This window comes from Scomber japonicus, chromosome 1 (genome assembly GCF_027409825.1).
Source record: "Scomber japonicus isolate fScoJap1 chromosome 1, fScoJap1.pri, whole genome shotgun sequence".
Classification (NCBI taxonomy): Eukaryota; Metazoa; Chordata; class Actinopteri; order Scombriformes; family Scombridae; genus Scomber; species Scomber japonicus.
This window is the reverse complement of record NC_070578.1, coordinates 33,867,053-33,887,148: the sequence shown is the minus strand read 5'-3', so window position 1 is coordinate 33,887,148 and position 20,096 is coordinate 33,867,053. Positions and strand designations below refer to the sequence as shown.

Genomic DNA, 20,096 nt, shown 5'->3' with positions numbered 1-20,096 from the left:
GTAATTTGTTGACAAGCAGAGATTGAAAACAGCTGGGCCACACTGCTGTCCTGCAATCTGGAGAATAGGACTAAATTATAGAGCTAATCCTGTTGACATTCATATTGCTGCCAGTCATGCTTTCTCTGTCGCTCTCTGTCTCGCTTTCTCTTTCACTGTTTGTTCACTTCAGGTTCGGTACATCCCTGATGCAGACTGCATGCTGAATGTGCCAACAACATTTTAGTAGCAAAGTGCACACTAATTTTGTGACTTCTCTAGGTTAGAAATGGCCTTGAAACCTACAGACATCTACATTGAGTTAGTTTGTATGAAAGAAAAGAACTAAAAGATAAAAAACAACATAGTAAAACATATTATAGGAAGTATCTTAGCAGGGGAGAGTTTAGACCCTTTTAAAATTTGATCTCAGCACCCCTACCCATTGGTGTTTCCCATTAATTATAGCCTATAGACTGTCTATATAATCCACCTGAGTCTCTGTCTCTGATGCACACGGAGGGCTCAGCTTCGCCCCGCTGACACAGAGCAGAGGACGAGAAGCTAACGTTAGCCTCCACTGCAGTTTGCTGTTTTTTCTCATGGCTGCTCATAACACATAACTTTATTCCGCCTCTGTTATCTCACTCTCACTGTGTTCTGTGCTAAAGGTCTGAAAAGGAGCAGTGACAGTAGGAAAGCTGGTTAATAAGATCAAACATTATTTTTTTCAAATTGTTTCACAGAGATGCATTCAACAGCACAAATACATTTCCCCACACACCTCCACTCAACCCTGCAGCTCTGCCTCAAACCTCTGAATCTGAAACACCTTCATTTCCATCTGTACAATAAATCAACTCTGATCCTGATCCACTTCTCAGTCATAGTAGTCAAGTCTTTTATTGATAAGCAAAGACAGTTTAGTAATTTGAAGAAACACAATGCAAACTTGAAACAATGTAGAAAAAAATATAAGTGCTTCAAGGACAACTTTTTGCTCTCAGAGTGCAGCAGAATGATGCATTTGACTTAAAAATGTACAAAAAATGTTGTTTTGATGGTGGTGGTGAAGAGTACTGTCTAAAACATCCCTCCAAAGTCTCTCATGGGTGTTTGACTGGGGTAACATCTGCTGACTGTGAAGGCCAAAGTAGTTGATTCACATGTATGGAAGAATCTGTATTTGCTATGTCTGTCCACTTATTTATTCAGGTTTTCTCCTTTAAGTTTTTCACCTTTGTGGATGGACTTTTTGCCCATTAAATTACATCATGGAACCACTAGGTTTTCATAGGGCTGTCATAACATGGTGTGGCAATTAAAAAGTCAATTTGGAATGCTGTCCTAGTTTTTCTTTTTCATAATTAACTACTTTAAGTATCCAGCACTTCCCTCCGATTTCAGTGCGATATATTAATGTGCCACTTAAGACTTTCTAACAAACATTCCCTGTGAACATAATCCAAGCAGCCTCTATGTTTGCCAACACACTGCAATATAACATCATACCACCTTTGCCTCTGAGAGCGGACAGTCATTATTCACCTGGTCACAAGATGTCCTTGTCAGCGAAACACAAACTCCTACACTTCAAGATCGAACAATCGACTGATGTTCTCGTTTTTTTTTCTGAAGAGAACTCTCTCAAACTGAAGGTGGAAGGCTGAAGGTAGGTCATGTAAAATCAAACAATGAAATGACAGCAGACAGCGGCCCAGTAAAAAAAAAAAAAAAAATGTTTTTTTTTTTAAATTCTGACAGTCACAACATGACTGGTTGACAGAGGTTATTGCAAAATCAGATGGGTTCAAGTGAATAAGAGGAAACACTCTCAGTCAACTGAATCTCGGTTACATAAAATAAAGTTATATATGAAACCTTGACTTGCAAAAAAAAACTGCTTACTTTTCAACTTTTAGCACTTTAAACCAGATATTGAGATGTCTTTTACCGGCAAGTCACCAAATCAGCAATACTGGAAGGTAAACTGTCATGACAGTATAGTGTTAGCAGAAATAAAGTAAAGAGATAAAAGAACTGTCATTGTATTACAATGAATCCAAATCATTTTTCACAATTTATTCTTTCTTTTTCTAAGTTGGGTGTCACAGGGGCATTCACCTCCATCTGCTGTGTAATTTTGCAAATGATTTTGATGTTAATGAAGAAATGGGGAAAGTGCAGATGAACAAGACAACTACATTTCAAGCACCTTAATTGCTTATTAAAATCTTGAAAGGCAGAAATGATATTGCCTGTAAACCTCACCACCAGTCCAAAAAAAAACAATTTAAATTCTCCTTCGCTAGGTTTTTTTTGTCACTTCTCTGCAACCCATAATTTCAAATAATGAGTTTTTTTTTTACCCCCTCTTCCACATTTTTCAGTTCCGGATCAGTGGATAGGCTCGAGGATGCTGCTACTGTTTACAGTTTAATTTGAGAGAGTGGAACAGTGACCTGCATCCCAAAACAGTCGTTACACCATCAGTGGTGTACAACACACTTGCACAGGCGGAGCAGGCAGTGCACTGTGTCACTGCCATAATCAGTAAGCAGACACCACCACTGTTCTCTATACCTCACCAGTTTGTGTTGATGCAGGTTACCCAGACAACCTGACAATGTACACAAATTAGAGGAAGGCAGGAGGAAGGGGTATGATTAATGGGTCTCAATAAGGACAGGCCCCAGAGGAAAGAGGACTGGAGCAGCAGTGCTTATAAATCCAGGGGATTCTCTGAGGCAAGAAAGGGGAGGTGGAGAGGTCGATTCACGAGTTGGAGGAGGTGATGCTGAGTGAAACAATGAGAGGATACAGAAATGTTTTGTGTGTGCTTGTTTAAAAAAAAACCTCATACAGAGCAAAAAAAAAAAATGCAATTTGAAAGCTGCATCATATTTATAGAGTTAATAAAATCTCTTCTGTTGTGTCAGCTGCATTGCTATTCATTTGCGTGAGACTCGAAATTCTTGAATAATTTCCGCTGTGACAAGTGCACATACCTATCTATTACAGAGAATTCCCATATCCTCCACTCGCCGACTTTTCTTTGAAAAGCCTTTTTCTCACCTCCGAAATTGGAAGTTTCTGTGGTCTGAACAGGGGGAACTTTACAGATTGATAATCGGAAAAAATCCTCATATTTTCCGTCTGCAGCCCGGTTTAATTAATGTTCTGAATAAACACGGACGTATGTCACTGTTGATGGCAGAAGGAGCGAATTAAACCCATCCCCACGCTATTAAATGACGTGGTTATACATTGAGAGAACCCCTGCTCGTGTGTTGTGGACCGTTCCTCCGTTCCTCCACTTCCAGGCGAGGTGAGAAAGGCGCACAACGCCAGACGGACCAGAGTGGGTTAGTGTGGATACGCAGCTGAGCGCACGGCTATAAGGACTCTGTACAGCGCAACTCCAACACAAATGGATATTTACGTGGCTTTGTTATCTCTTTTCTTTTTTTCCACACCAGGTAAGTACAAGACGTGTGTGACACTCTGTGATCACGATGAGGAAATGTTGGTACGAGTGACACAATCTTCTTAACCTTTTTTTTTTACGCTCTCCATTCATGTACAAAATGTTTATTAGTGTCTTGAGACTGCAGGGTATAATTTTTGTAATCACCTGCAGTTTTTTTTAGAGCAATTGTTTGAAAAGAAAGAGGATTCAGGTGTAAAAAAAAAAAAAAAAAAAAAAAAGAGATGACACTACTTACCTTCAGGTCCTCGCACAGTGCACCTACAGCCCCGGCTCAACACAGGTGTCGGCTGCGGGTAGACACGGTGCGTTTTAGTGTTCACAATCTTACTCAATACCATGCGTGTAAATTAAAACTGCGTGACTCTTTCCACAATCAGCCATTTTAAGCTGTGGAATGCACACAGCGAGTTTGTCTCTTTTTTAGAAATTAGTATTTTAGTTAAAACCCTGCCAGGTTTAATCCTCTCTGCCCCAGAAAGCTGTGAACCCACACAGCTTCACACACACACACACACACACACACACACACACACACACACACACACACACACACACACACACACACACATATATCTAACCTTCATTTCTCTCCACCAGCTTTGGCTTTCGGGTCAGATCAAGAATACCAGATTGATATCATCAATGAACTTGACCTGGCAAATGCCACCTATGGAATTACCCAAGTGGCCGGGCTTCATAACAGCAGCAAAGCCTTCTTGTTTCGAGGTAAGACACGCACGCCGACAATTTCCTCCTCATTAGTCGCGCTACTCAAGTTCAGGAATGTCTTTGTCTTCTGTTTCATGGCTGCACACACACAGACAAACAGGCACACACACACACGCTCTTTGTTTCATTAGTTAGTGTGAGCAAAAACCACGCAGCGCCACACCTTTTTGGTGTCACAGTATTAGTGGGATGCTGAGACGGAACACTCTGGGGAACCTCCTCTCATAATTACTCCATATTTAATTTGTCCCAGCCAGGCAGCAGATGTTACGGCTCTTTCTGGACACACTCGAGCGCGCTGTCTCCTGTCTGTGTAGGATTTCTTCGCCACTTTGACTGTTTCCAATGACATCTAATGTTGAGTAATCCCAACAACCAGTGGTTAATGGGTATCAGGTGTACTACATTGAGGACATTGATGGACACGCAGCAAAGAAGGGAAAACCAGACTCAACAATGTCATAATTACAGAAAATGTCAAGCCATTAGTCTTTAATGGATTATAGCAGTGGTAGGACACAACAGGGGCTGTAAAGTTTGATACTTGATGATATTGTTAACCCTGTTGAGGTTGGTTTGAGATTGAGTATCAGAGCACAACTTTTGCTTTTGCTCAATTGCATCCCTGCACTTTGAAAAAGGGCTCGCAATATTTGGCACAGCTCCTTCTTTCTTCCTGTAGTGCCCTCAGCTTGAAGCAGAGGCTGAATTGTTAGAGAGCAGAAGTAGGAAGAGGGGAAACGGGGGTACACAGCAGAGAGAGAGGGGGAGAGAGAGAGCTATCTGTGGAGCTGAATGAAACTGAGATAGTTGGATTTATTCAGTGATTAGTTGTTTCTGTGTTTTGTTGTCAGAAGAAACCTGCTATGAAATATGTATTCTATTTATATTTCAAACTTTTTCTTTTATGAATGTAGGTGTTTAATTGTTTAATGGCTCAGTATTTGTAAGAAAGTGTGTCTGACTTTCACACTGAGTTTTATTATCCCATGATAGTTTGAATGATGCTTCAAAGGCTGTTCTGACCTGAACTAAAAGACAGTTCTGGGAGAAAACACTGAGGTTTTTTTTTCTACTTTTCTGGCATGAAAATATTCAAATTCAAAGATACTGGCAAAAACACCAGTAACTCTAATCCAAAAATAAGCACCATTGGGTACTGAGATGCACATCGGAAGAGTGGTAGTGTATTGTGTGGGTTTTTGTGTGTGTGTGTGGTTTTATTTTCTAGAGTGCTTGGCTTGGTGTGCCACTGGCTCTGTATGAATGAAGGCAGGGCAGCTTGGCCAACTCTGCCGAAGTGGAGCTGTCCAAGACTCAGGGCTGGCGGCCATACCGGCTACACAACTTTACTTTTTTACTTGATACGTGCGCACACACACACATACACACACACACTCCCTCACTTCATGCCTCCAAGCTGCTCCCCCTATGGTTTACAGGCTCCCAGGGCTGAGGAGCGGCATCCAGTGCAGTAGATCCTAAGGGGAAAACTGGACTTGTGAGTTTTAGAGACGATGGTTGTGCTGTGACTTCTAACACATCGCCCACCCTTTTACACTGCTTTCATGGCCCTGTAACACAGATGGCTTGACGGAGCAACTGCAGCCAAAGTTGCAGCAACTACTAGGGCAGAGTGTAACAAACAGTCCATGATTAACTGTCTCGTAGAAGCTTTGCAGGAGTCGCTGTGGCTGATTGGGTCAGTGATTATTCAAGATGATTTATGTATGCTGTACGCAATCATGTTGTGCACTGAGCTCGATATCATACTTCATCTGTTTGATTGCATAAATTGTTCAGGAACATATTGTAATCCTGGTGAAATGGCTGGGAGAAAAAGGGACATTGTGGTGCTCCAATTAGTGTCGATAGCACTGAGAGAAAAAGAGAGCTCTGGCAGTGTCTTTGGCTGGACACTTGGACCAGTCTGCCCTGGTCTCCCAGTTAGCCAGTGATTCACAAATAACAGATGCTTTGAAGGAACACATCTCAGCATCTCTATTCAGCCAGTTTAAAAGGGGCGGATAAGCACAGCCTCCACTAAAAGGTTCTTATCTGGATGTGTGATCCGATCTTGTGACGAGAAGAAAGAAAACTGCTAATATTCTCTCCCACTGTGTCCTAATAATGGGGAACAAAGCTCAGCTTATTGCAAAGATATTTGCATATTATTATTATACTTTTTTTTATCAACAGGACTGCTTACGTTGTGAGAATTTCTGTGATGTGTTGAATAAAGTTAGTTTGTCCAGACCGAGGCTGACCTAGTTTCTCATCCTACATTGGAACCCAGATTGTCAACCTCATTAATGAGACCCCCTTCTGTCTCACTGTTGATTTACATTTAACATTCTTCTAAGGGTGATTATTAGTTTATATTTCCGGATCCCTTGTGAGTAGAAATGTTGGGTCTGTTGGTCTGGTAGTTTGATTCAGAGTAAAATTTCATAACAGTGTGAAACAGAAGCTCGCACCTCAATCATGCAAAGGTTGTTTTTTATTAAACATTAGAAAAATGGCTTGTTCTTGGAAATATGGCTATTCAATTTATAAAGTAGTACACAAAGTCTTGGATATATTACCATGGAGATCTGTCCTTGCTCATGCTCAGCTCAAAGCACCAAGTCTATGACAGGTCCAAATTATAGTGAGTCTAATCACTTCATGTCCCGTAATATTGCTGCTGGTCAAGGTTTGTATGTGAAGAATAACTGAGTAGACGCTGGGTTAATTATTGATTGAAAAATAATAAAAACAGCATAGGCAGATATTAATTTTTTATGATTATGTGATGAACAAACATTTTTTTCTCTTTTTTTAAATTGGTGTATTAAAGATGTGCACTGAGTGGGACATTTTGCAGTCGAAAAATAATCTTGTCAGTGCTCTCTGGTAGATAGCAACACTTCAGTCATCAAAGATATCTTTAGGCAGCCAACATACAGTCTATGCAGATAATGATGTATCTGTCTGCCGATTCATCAGGTGTGCTTTACTCGCTATCAGGTCTGATCGTGCGGCACATCTTATATTTTATTCTGGTAGTGTGAACTGTAAATTACACTTAATGCTCTTTAATCAGTCTACATCATGTTACTGCTAGTCTTGATATTCTGTCTCCATTAGGATCTGTTCAGGTCATCTGCATTTTGGGGTCTGACTGTCTTTGGGTCCTTTCTAATATCAAATTGAGGTTACTTGTTCCAAATTGATTTTATGTTCTTCATGGGTCTGTTCTGTACCGTCCTTCAAGTTTCACTGATAAAAGTTGAGAGGAAACCTCTGAGAAACCAAGTCTGACAATTTAGAGATGAGCAGGCTGTCTGATATGCATACAGGGGAGAAAGCCTTTTTTATTTTTTTATTTAGAAAACTTTTCTTCTGATGCCACAATCTGGACAAAGTTTACTCCCCCCCCCCCCCCCCCCCCACAGTTAGTTAAGATCTAAGAAAATAAGCTTTTCTCATACATCCAACAATATTGGTTTTGGAGTCTTGTTATGTCAGAGATGCAATACAGTAGAAAGTATGATAATAATCAAGCAATAATTTTTTCATATCTTATTTTAATGTGAAATTGTGTTTTTCTTTCCATCATTACAGCATGCTGACAACTTGAATTTTTCAATTACAGCCAAAAATACCCTACTGCAGTTTATTTACGCTTTCTTTTTTTTTTTTAATTATATGAATCCTGCTAACATAAACAGTGTCCAAGTTATAAAACATGTTGGAAACCCAGTTATCTGTGAATCTGTCTGGTCAGTATAGATCCCTCTGTTCTTCATTGACTCTCTAAATCATTAATGTTAAACAGTTAAAAGGTAACAACAAATGCAGCCTTGATCCTGGGTATCCCTATCCCTGAGATCTATAAACACGCCTCCTATCAGCCTCTTAGGCCAATTATCCTTAACATATAACAACTGCGTAGTCTAGTTTTAGGACAGAAAGAGTCTTTAATTAACGTTTTATCGACCCTCCTGTCGATTCCTTTCAAAACTTTTTTCCAGCCTCATTTAAAGCAGAGGCACCACACTGGAACACATCACCACTGTCCAATGGAGAGCAGTAGCTGATGCACATTGCTTTTCTGGGTGTTTCTGGCTTGTTTATTTTTATCTTTGTCACTACCTGGCCAAATTTAATTGTAGACGCTTGAGCAATCTTTAACAAGATGTCAGGTTTTGCTGTCAATCACAGAATCAGAGTGAGGTTTTTTTTTTTCTAGTTATGGGACTTTGCAGTGGTGTATAAAAAAACATATTAGGAGATTGCATTGTGAAAGCTTGCTCATGGGTGTATGTTGGAGTATGGTCTGGACCTGCTCTATGTTAAAGGTACCTTGAGATAACTTTTGTATACATTAAATAAAGAGTGAATTGAATTTAAATAAGAAAGACACATTAATGCACTCATAGCAGAAAATGGACCGATGCAGGAACAACACGAACATTACATCTAGAGTTTGAAGTAATAACAGTGAATCTTTTTCAATATAACAAATCTGGACAGTTGAAAGCCACAGCTTCATGCTGTCAACCCCCTTAACAGAAATGTCAGAAATCACTAACTGATGCAGAGGTTGCTGAGGCAGAGAGAATGTACATGGGTGGTTGACATATAGGCCGGAAAAAGTGCATATTTTTTAAACTTCATTATTTTGCCTGAAAATTATTTTTTTGTGTTGTTATGACTCATAACTTTCCAAATATATATGTGTTCTTTTAGATTTTGTGTCGAAATATGCATTTTTTCATCAATTTGCTGCATCAGTGCCTTAAATTGTCATATGGTGTGACGTGGAAACTATTTCATATTAAGTGAAAATGGGGTACTTATTTTTTTTATAACTCACTTCATCAAACATTTTAATTATGACTGCTTTGATATTTAACATTTCCTTGTGAAAATTTGCTATATTTCTATTTATTATTCTAAACAATCATGCAAAGGAGTACATCGCTCCTCAATCTTTCAAGATATTTTATATTAATTCTCTTAAACCTTGTAACAACTGTAAGAAATTGCTTGAGACTCTTGCTGATACTAATTTCCTTATGTTCTATTGATATTTTCATGAATTACCACTAACAAAGCTGTTTTTGGTCACAATTGTGAACGTCACACCAAATGACATGAGTGTCACGCCATATGATAAACTGCACCACACCACAATATGTCAATGCAAAAAGTATTTTATATGTATTTAACACAAACAAAACAATTGAGGAAACAGGTTACACATGAATTTCAAATATAGAATAATAACAACATTCACATAACCTTAATGGTTCAGTATAAACTCCACTTAACATTGTGAATTCAGTAACAGTATTGAAATGACATTGAACATCTGATGAATTGAAAGTGAATATTATATTTAAAAAATGATCAACACACTTACAAAAAACATTAAAAATGTGAAGAAACTGAAAAGTGTGTCAGCATGAATGTTATCATGAATGAACATTGTAAAAATTAGTGTGTGAATGAGTTAACAGTAGCACCTTTGTAGCTAACAGATTAAACTGTGATAGAAACTGTGAAAAGCTAAAGGTCTTCAGACCATATTAAACCTCATCCAGTCAATGTTTGAGAGTTTGGCAGACCTGTGAAGTGGTTCTGGCTCAGATATTGTGCATGCTATTTGATTGCAGCTGTAAAATATGCAGTCTGATTTATCTGGCCAAATGAAGATATTCCTGTCACCAACTTGTTTCATGCAATTAATTTCTGCTTCGCTGTGACATATCTTAGTGACCTGGCCCACATATGGCCTGTTATCATATTTGACAATGACAAACTTTCCCACAGTGTAGCTGGTGTCATCATCAGAACTGGTATCTGCTTCTGCTTCAACAAGGTCTGGGCTGAGCTGGGCTGGTTCTTGGTTGGTTGGTTGATCACCAGTTGAATCTTGGTGAGTGGCACTTTGTTGTTCCACACCAGCTTTAAACTCAGTGACCTGCAATTTCTTTGGCTGAAAGCAGGGGCACATGTCTGGGTACTGGCAAAAGCAGCTAAGACGTCTGTACAGGATTTCGCCAGGTGAAAAGGAGAGCACTTGGTGTGTGTTACTTATTCCAACCACAGGGCACACTGTTGGAGGAAGCAAGCCGTCGATATCAATGATCTCATCTTCTTCGACCCATCTGATGATGACCTTGTCGGTGTTGCTGCAAAGGTAATTAAACAGATCTTTGGGTGACTGAAGATCTCCACCTCCATGGACATATTTGTCAGCAACGCGCTTGAGCGCTCCACCCACTCCATCAGGAGCCCCCTTTCCATGTGACCTCTCGGAAAAATTCCAGGTTGTCTTTTTAAAACCCAAAGTGTATGGAACAGTGCTGAGAAGGAAGCAGTTTGTACGGTTCCGATACTGGGTTGCAGGACCATCACTTAGGATGTGGAGTGTATCAATCTCCTGGTCACTCTGGGCCTTGAAATGTTCTATTATCGGCTTGATGTGAGCCCACACAGCCCGTTCATCATGTCTCAGAGACTGTGAGACTGTTGCATAGCTCTGAGACCCACCAGTATTATAGGCTACTCCAGTATGTAGAGTTGCTTGCTGCCGGTTTCCTCCAAAGTGAAATGCTTGGATTTCGGTGTTTAGCTTGCAAGCATAATTTTCACTGAAATCAATATGGAGGACCATCTCGTTGTTCTTCAAGTTCTCTTTGAGATTTCTAAACTGCCTAACCTGGTGAATCCAATTATAATGGTGACCAGCCAGCTCCTCTAGATCCTTCTGGAACACTTTTATCAGCTCCCCCACTGATCCACGTTTTGTTTTTTTTACCCAGTTCTTATATGTTTTTTCTCTAACTGTTACCTCCTCTCTCTGCCACTGATCCCATGCGACACTTTCAGCCGGATTATGTGCACTGACCCTAACCTCTTCAAAACAGCATTCTGTGCATTGTCGTCTCATGCACAAGTCATTTTCTGTGCTGCAGCATATTGATGACAATAGTGTCGAAAGACTTGTTGTTGTGATTAACCCTCTTTTTGAAAGAGTGGTAATCAAAAGCCTCATGTTTTCATGTTGATGGCATGCACAGGTGTTGCGATCACATGATTTTGGTTCAGTGATGTAGAATGGTTTGTATCTACTGAATTGCCGGTAAGACATCCTGTGCATTTCGTCACTGTTGTCATTATATGTTTTGTGAAGGTCTTGAAGAGTGCTTGTAAGGATCCTTCTTTGTTTCTTCTCTCTTCTCCCAATTGTGTCCTTTTTTCCTGGAAGCAAAATGCTGTTCTCATCTAAAAGCAGGAAAGACTCAACCCTTTTTTTCCTCTCACTGGCCACCTTTTTGGGTGCTCTGGGTCGAAAAGCTTCACTAACAGTGCGAACAGGATTCTGCTGTGTTTTCCGATTATATTTTTTTCTGTATTTTTCTGTTTTCAGTTGTTCCTCTTTCAGTTTATTCACAAGTTCCTGATTCTGCCTTTTAATTTTCCTTAGTTCTTTCCTCAGGTTTTCATTCCGAACTATCCACTTGCTTGGGATAGATAGCTGTACATTCTCAGGGGGCTTCACAGGCGGAGTGGTGGAGGCATGTGAAGAGACAGAAGGCTCTGGAGGTGTGGAGCTGTTTATTGGTGGTGCAATGTCATCTTCATTTAATGAAACCTCAAGAGATGGAGGGGTCAAGTTCATTAAGGCATCAAGCTCACTTTTTCTTTTTCTGTGTGTCTTTTGTGCGTTTCTCCATTTCTCTCTCAATCTGTTTTGCTTAGAGGGAGGAAGCAAATGGACACTGAAGGGCTTAATTTTTCCTTTTTGTTTCTTCTCTTCATGCCTGTTAAAGGAAAATATAGAATGACTAAGATTTTTAAACATTTAATTTCAGATTCACTATGGTAGTAATAGTAGTCACAATATTACAATGCTGGTTGTGGCCTAGACTTTCAACCTCTGCTATAGCTGTGTCTGTCCTATGTGAACTGGCATGATCTATTTACTTTTTTCTCCTTTCCCTGAGGACTTCCTCTCTCCTTACAGGGTCTGCATTCAGTCTTTCCCTGTACTTGCGTGTCCTCTCCTTGCTGGACATATCTGCCTCACTCTGACAAGAAATGCAGGACAAAGATTTTTTAATATGCACAGTATGGCAAACTATAAAATATGGTCGCATGAAATATAAAATTGAAAAGTGGATTATTTATAACATAATATTTTTTTCTATCAAACCTTTTAAATATATAAATATTCATGTAAATAAAGTGAATGTCATATGGTGTGACAGATGTGTCACATGGTGTGACTTGGAAAACCAGTCACACCATATGACACAGTGTCACACCATATGACATTCTGATCAGTTAAGCTAATTTATTAGCAAACTAAAATCAGCTAGCTGATAGTTACCATGTAATTAGCCACATGGCAGCAATGATTTTTAAGAATTAATAAGTAAAATCTGTGAGAAATATTTATTTTTTATGCAAATAATGTCACACCATAAGACACAAAACATAAACCACTACTGGTGATGTCAGATTCATAGCTTTTTAACTAAAAATTTAAAAAACACCACTCACCTCACAAATTTGCAAGTCACTCCAGAGATGTTACTGTAACTTCCTGGTTGGGTGTGGTCCTCTTCATCATTAAGATGTCCAAATTAATGCCCGTTGAAAATATACATTGTAGCGTCACACTATATGACGACCATTTTGCGGACAAAATGTATTTGGTCAGAACTTGTTTTGACATTATGCATAGACATCAACACTTTATGTGGCTATTGATAACACATTATTATTTTATATGCACTGTAGAACTATCAAATATTTATAATTTATTTGGAAATATGCTCTTATTTCTGAGGGCACAGATATGCCGGACAGTCACACCATATGACATTTTTGATGTTTGGATCAAAACTCTAAGTATAAATCTTAATACACCCACAACACCTTTGGTATTATTGTACTATATCTTGTCAGAGGAACAACATTTAAATATATATTCTTAAAAAATATAATTTTTTATCAGTATGTGACACACGGACTGTCAGAATTGTGTTATTCGTCAACCACCCACATGTACATTGTGTATTGCAATAACATTACAATACTTTTTTTTAATCAGTGCAAAAACAGAAGTTGAAAATGGGTTTAGAGTATATGTGAAGCACATCTTGTTGTTTTCACACTTATCATAGGTATTTGCACAGATTTAACAAAAGGGAAGTGTTTGATTAGTGAGCTTTGGAGGTCACCTGTAACCACCTCGTTGTGACCACTTCTCTTTTGGCGTCCCTTCCTCTCAAAATGTGAAACTGACCCCAAAACAAGAAGAGTGTGCTGAAAAATGTCCAAATTTAGATGAAGAGCAACATGTACCATAGAGGCGGCTGTGGCTCAGGAAGTAGAGCGGTCGTCCTCCCATTGGAAGATTGGCGGTTCAATTCCCGGCTCCTCCAGTCCACATGTCGATGTGTCCTTGGGCAAGACACTTAACCAACAGTGTATGAATGAGAATGAATGGTTAAAATTCCCCCTGATGAGCAGGTTAGCACCCTGCGTGGTAGCTCCTGCCATCAGTGTATGAATGTGTGTGAATGGGTGAATGACATGTAATGTAAAGCGCTTTGAGTGGTCGTCAAGACTAGAAAGGTACTATATAAGTACAGTCCATTTACAATGTATTTAGTGAGTGAGCAGATGCTTGCTTTCCAATAAACAAGCAACTCCTATATTTTCTTCACATAAAAAAAATATTGATTTGTTGGGCTAATTGACTGAATTAATGTGGGCGTTAAACAAAATTAACCCCAGTGACTCCAGCATTAGACAAGATTCACTGAACCACTGACGTCTAAACATAACTTCAAAGATGTTGCTTCTAACATATCGACACTGTAATAAATCTGGCATTAAGGATGGTCATGGTTCCACTGACTGAATCCTGGTCAAATATAATGGTTCTTAAAAGTGCAGCGTGTCGAATTTAGTGGCATAAAGCTGAATGGATTTGGCAGAAAATGAATATTAATAAGTATGTTTTAATGGGTGTATAATCATCTGAATATAAGAGTCGTTGACTTTAAGTTGCCTTAGAATGAGCCCTGTTATATCTACATTGGGAGTGGTTCTCTGTCAACGGAGCCTGCCATGTTGCATCACAATGTTTCTACAGTAGCCCACAATGGACAAACCAAACACTAGCTCTAGAGAGGCTCTTTTTGCATTTTTATTTATTTATTTTTAATTTTTAAAGTCACAGTAGGTTCTCAGTTGGGATTCAGTTGGGTGAAAACTGCCACCTCACTGCTAGATGCCACTAAATTCTACACACAGGTCCTTTAAGCTTTGGAAATGTTCCTAACTACAAGCTGTATATTCAATCTGTGACATACAGTATTTTTCCAAGTCTGAGATGGATGTATGACCTGGATGAATATGAGGAAGGTATATTCTTAGTTCAGAACATCTTTACCTTAACTCTCCACAGCTGACCTGCAAACATATCCAATATATTGAACAGAAAAGTTGTTGTGAGGTCTTCTATCCAACATCTTTGCTGGATCAGCTGACAAAGAGATGCAGCTGCTTCTTCTGTTGGGCTGCTGTAGAGTTTACTGTTGAACTTATAAAATCGTGTGTAGTTTGTGAAAGCTGAAATAGGTTTGTTATGAACAGATAAAATTGGCAATTTTCAGTCAATTTCTGCAGTTACTCCCAGTTGAAAAGAAAAAGGGGAAAAAAAACAAAACCCTCAAACAAGCTGCCTAGAAAGCAGCAAACACTTCATTAAATATAGAAAACAGGTTGTAACCATCTGCTCTCTTACCACACGCCACCCTCCACCAACCCTGACCAGAACTGCAGAGAAAAGACAAAATAATGTAAATGCTCTGAATAATAATTACTGCAAAGGTGAAACATACTAGGTGGAATTCAAAGGGAGTAGCTTTTTGTCTGATAGAAAATATGTTTTTAAAGTAACATAAAATCAACAAAGGGCCAAAATGATCTAAGCCCAAACTACAGATGTGAATTGTATTGATTGTATATGGATCTAATTGATATGAATGCCTTTATCAGTTCTGCTTAACTGTCTAATTCATCAGCAATTCCTTTATCGCAGGGTTTCAGTGTCAACGCAACTGTTTTATTATCTCCACTGTATATCAATGACCTTGCATGTTGATGAATATGATACATAACTGATAAGATAAATGGTCTGCAACCAAAAGTTAACGGCATTAATTAATTAATGGATTAATTTGAAATAAATTCACAGTCTCCTCTCTGTATGAGAATAACAAAATGAGCAAAAAAGAGTAGTGCTGCGCTGCACCATTGGCTCCGAGGAAAGACGTTGTTGTCCAAGACACTGATTTGGGTGCAGTGTTTTTGAGGTGAAACAGACTGAGCACAGAATGGTTTCTTATTGACATTGGACATTGGACAATTTAGAACCGGTTCTCAACTGGAACTGGTTTTAAAGTACCATCTCTAGTCCAAACTGCAGGAACATTGCCCTAACAAATAGAAGACTTTAATATGGATATAATGTTTCATAGAGTCTGGAAAAGGGCAATATGTGCCAAATAGCCAAACTGCATACTGCCTCTGTGGCAGTATAATGTAGGAGGGAATTAGATACTTTTGTAACAGTTTTTAAAATGGAGATAATTTGCTTAATTTTGTTATACTTCAAATTTTAAAGGGTGAATTTTTCTATATTTTTCCTAATGTCAACAAATCACATGAAAAGTCCAAAACCAACTATGTCTAAGCATTATAGCAAACAGGAGTAAATAATGTATTTTTAGGGGATTATTTTCAGCTACTGATGCACATTTGTTGTGCACTAGGGTATTTATCACAGCAGGATGGTGCATGTGGAATTGAGTCAAATTATACAATTTTGCCCATGTTTATGGTAATGAACATGTCGGTGCAATTCTTTGGCTCATTAATGGATTTTTAAAATCATGTTTGGACAACAGTGGAGCTTTATGGCACACAGGAAAAGCTGTATGAGGCTTTGGCTAAACAGGCAATACCAAGGAGGATAAACTGATTGTTTATTTTGGTCTATTTGTAGGATTAGCTAACTTTAAAGGCTGCATTATTTAACATTTTAAAGGGGGGATATTATGTTTTTTGTAATTTTCTGTTATTCTTTATACTGTTATCATGTCAGATGTCTTTGTTAAACATGGTCAAATGCTCCAAAACTTGAGGTGAATGCTGTAAGTGATAAGTCAGGGCTTCAATCTGCTCTGAATGCTTCATTTGCAAATTTACCTGGTGACGTTAGCTTGTTCGCGCATGCCCACAAATCGCCGTCTGTTAAGGTTGTTGCTTTGGGTTGTTTCATGGGCTGTTTATGTTGTCCACTCGCATATGTCTGATCTGATTCAGGCTTGAATTTGAGAAGTATGACTACTATTATCAGAACAGAGTCGGCTCATCTGTTGCAGACAGAGGCTGAACTGAGAGGCTGCATAAAAGACCAGTATAAGATAAAGCAGTTTTTTGAAATGTAAATCATGAAAAGGATATTCCTGTTGAGCTCCAGAATGAAAATATAAACCTGGAAATCTACATGATACATCCCCTTTAACACTAGCAAAAACTCTTTTTATTTTTTTTAGATATTTTTTTAACACCAACAGCAAGTCAGCCATAAAGGAAGAAACACAGACATCAATGCCTACAGTCACAAGATAAGAACAGTACAGTATACGCGAAGCCAGGTTGGGTTTTGAGTAAGAGACAACTCTCACATTGAGATCACAGCAAGAAGTGCAACAAGTTCTCACCACTTCTCTTTTGTCCAGTGGCAATGTGGGCACGGTACAAAATGTCATCATGAAATATAAATAGATGAAGCAAGTTGAAGTAGCATCATAAAGTAGATGGCATCACAGTGGAAAAGGATCCGAGCTAGCTTTATCGATACCCTTTGATCAGAAGAAGAACAGCGGTCATACTCACAGATTAGTTCCTTGTAACGATATATGAGTCTGGACTACGTAAGTGTTCAGAATTGTAATAATGATAGTCTCTAATTGCAGATGGGGAAAAAAATGATTCCCTGAAGTTGATTCCCTCAAGCCTGATTTGAGGCAAGACATGATGAGTACTGCTGATTACAATGATTACTTCCCCTGAATACACTGAATAAAAGGAACCCCAATTATCTGTAATAGAGTATGTTTTCCTCTCTGTCATCTAACAACCAATCTCTAAATACTGTGTGTGTGTGTGCAGCTCGCAGTGCCGGGCTTTTATATGTTACAGGGATATTATACCACAGTTTTGATTTGTTTAACTTATCACTAATTGGCTTGTAAATCCTTTATATAAATACTGTATCAACAGGTTACTGATTAGTTAAAGGAACACACAGTCCCTGCCTGCGCTCCTGTGTGTTTATGTGTCTTTCTGTTAGCATGATATCACAACATGTTCCACCCAGACCTCCTAAAGGAAATATGGTAGACATCTCAGTCTTGGCCCACAGATCCATTCAAATAAAGAGGTCGGAAATGTCTGTTCAAATCAGTCAATCAATCAATAAAGCTTTATCTATATAGCACCTTTCAAACAAATCACAATTTAAAGTGAATTTACATGCGCTTGACAAAATGTAGGGTGTTTTAAAAAATGTATTTAAAGACCAATGCACAGCAAAACAACTAAAAAGCAAAAAAAAAAAAAGTTTGAGTCACTAGAGGGATTTTACACACTAATTTGTGTTTCCTCTCTGTATCTTCTGTTCACTAGCTACAGCTTTTTTAATTAAGGTCCAACCACAGTAAACATGTTTACAAACCTGTAGCATGTCTACATCGCCTCCTCTTCAATTACCCAGCAGTTATATAATGTATATAATAAATATATAATATAATTCATCCTAAAAATAACAAAACTGAACCACCGGATATTGTTTCATAACTGTAGTGATATGATTTACATGCCTGTGGTTATAGTCAACTATAAAAACTGAAGAGAGAAATTTGCATACATAATCGCCTATGGTACCACATCACTATTATCATTCAGCCAGCTGTCAGTCACCACAGTAAGCAAGCTCATTGTTGAATGTACTGTAGGAGTTCTTGTTGCTAAAGTGAAATGATTTGTAGAAAACTAGCTGATACAAAAAAGAGAGGTTTGTTAGGTGAGGTAGGTTCTGCCTCAGGGAAGTATAAGACCATTGTGCTTGATTCACAATGAAAGTGTCCATAATGAAGAGTGGGAATACAAAACAGCTTTCTTTGAACAAGGCTTTCAGAGATAAGACCCACAAAACTAACTCAGTTGAAGTTGTGATATCGAGACTCCAGCAGAATAATTGTAAAACCAAACATTTTCAACAATGGATGCAAATATTTTTAAATGGACCTCTAAAGTGGTTAGGGATCTAGTTGAATGAAGTTCTGCTAGGGCCTGTTCTGCATATTCATAACCATTTCCACATTGAGAAACATCCAACAACTAGAACTTTTAAATCAGTTGCTAAACACTGTTGAATTTGCATGCTGTGTTTCTAGATTATCAAACCTGGTAGCCACATGCAACTTGTAGAGAGGCTGCAGCTTAAGTTTTGTTGCATCTTCTATATGACACGGAGTTGGGTTTTCTTTTAACTGCCAACAAATATTCAGCTGAGAGATTTCTTCAACCCAGAGCTAACTGTATATAAATCTAATCAGAACACTCAGTGACCCATTTTTGTACCAAGAGGCATCTTAATCCATCGACACTGCAGCAGTAGTGGTGTTCATGATTGAATTGATGGCTACTTACATCTGTCTCTTTACAGATAGAGTTCCTCAACAAATGCCTTGAACCAAAAGGTTTGGCCTTCATATCTTTTTTTCGTATTTCAGATTTACCCTCGGGTAACTGAGGAGGGTAGAAGGTTAACAAGACGTGCTGATAAAACTGCGACTCACTGCAGGTTTCTTTTCTTCGGAGTATATCAGCACTGTGCATGTTACTCCTGTTTTAGAAAGACAAAATACACCAATCCTTGATCTGTTCTTGTGAAATGTTATCAGGTTTGTGTCAGGCAATTGGGCTGGGAGAAGGTTTGGCTGTACTCATATGGATCTGTCTGTTCTCACACGGTGGAGATGAGACTAAGCTGCATGTAGCAGAATGGAAAAGGGAAATGGCAAATTAAAAAGCCGAATATAGCTCACAATTGCAGATGCTGCAGTGAAATTAAACAGTAGGTGGTTTTAAGTAGGAGAAATAGGTGATGACACATTTTAAGAGTCTTGATAAACACAAATATAACAGCACGATGTCACCAAGCATTTAATGCATCTTCTCTGCATGCTGTTTCTGTGCCACTCCTGCAGGTTAGTAGTGAATTGGCTAGAAAGTGAGAGGTTTCAGTTGAGGTCTCATTCTCTCCTGCATCCATGTTGTTGCTATTTATACCTCCCCCCCCCTCTGACTGCAGAGCGGAGCCAGGTTGCATATGGCACAGATATTACAGAGAAAGCCCCATGCAGACAGGCCCGGGAGGCTGTGGGCTGTTCACAGGCTGCGAGCAGCTAAGCCAGGCTATGACTCTAAAGTCTACGGCGGCACCGTCCAAGTCGCTGAGTCCAATGGAGGCTATCAAACCTTTCATCTTTTATGTATGAGCTTCCTGGCTGTCCTACTGCTGGAGGAGGCGAGACACTGGTCCCACCTCACAGGAACCTCTGCAGAATTATTCCATCTGAATTATTCATTGTACATGAGGGCGATATCTTTTAAAGGGACAGACGTGTCTCTATTGCCCCCCTGCTGTCAAATTAAAGGCAGCGTGGATGAACAATGGCCAGACACAAGTGCCTTCAGTTGGATGTGGGAAACATGATCTCATCTGGCGCACCTAAAATCCATATAATTGGAC

General features: G+C 39.0%; 1 protein-coding gene across 1 annotated transcript in view; it reads left to right on the top strand.

Moving 5' to 3' along the window:
• The first annotated feature begins 3,409 nt into the window (after positions 1-3,409).
• The window catches only part of LOC128355606 (protein kinase C-binding protein NELL1-like), a 272,377-nt gene continuing 255,690 nt past the window's right edge, over positions 3,410-20,096 (top strand). Inside the window, exons 1-2 of the mRNA XM_053315919.1 lie at positions 3,410-3,458; positions 4,067-4,195. Coding sequence (XP_053171894.1) covers positions 3,410-3,458; positions 4,067-4,195 — 178 coding nt within the window. The remainder of the gene's footprint in view (positions 3,459-4,066; positions 4,196-20,096) is intronic.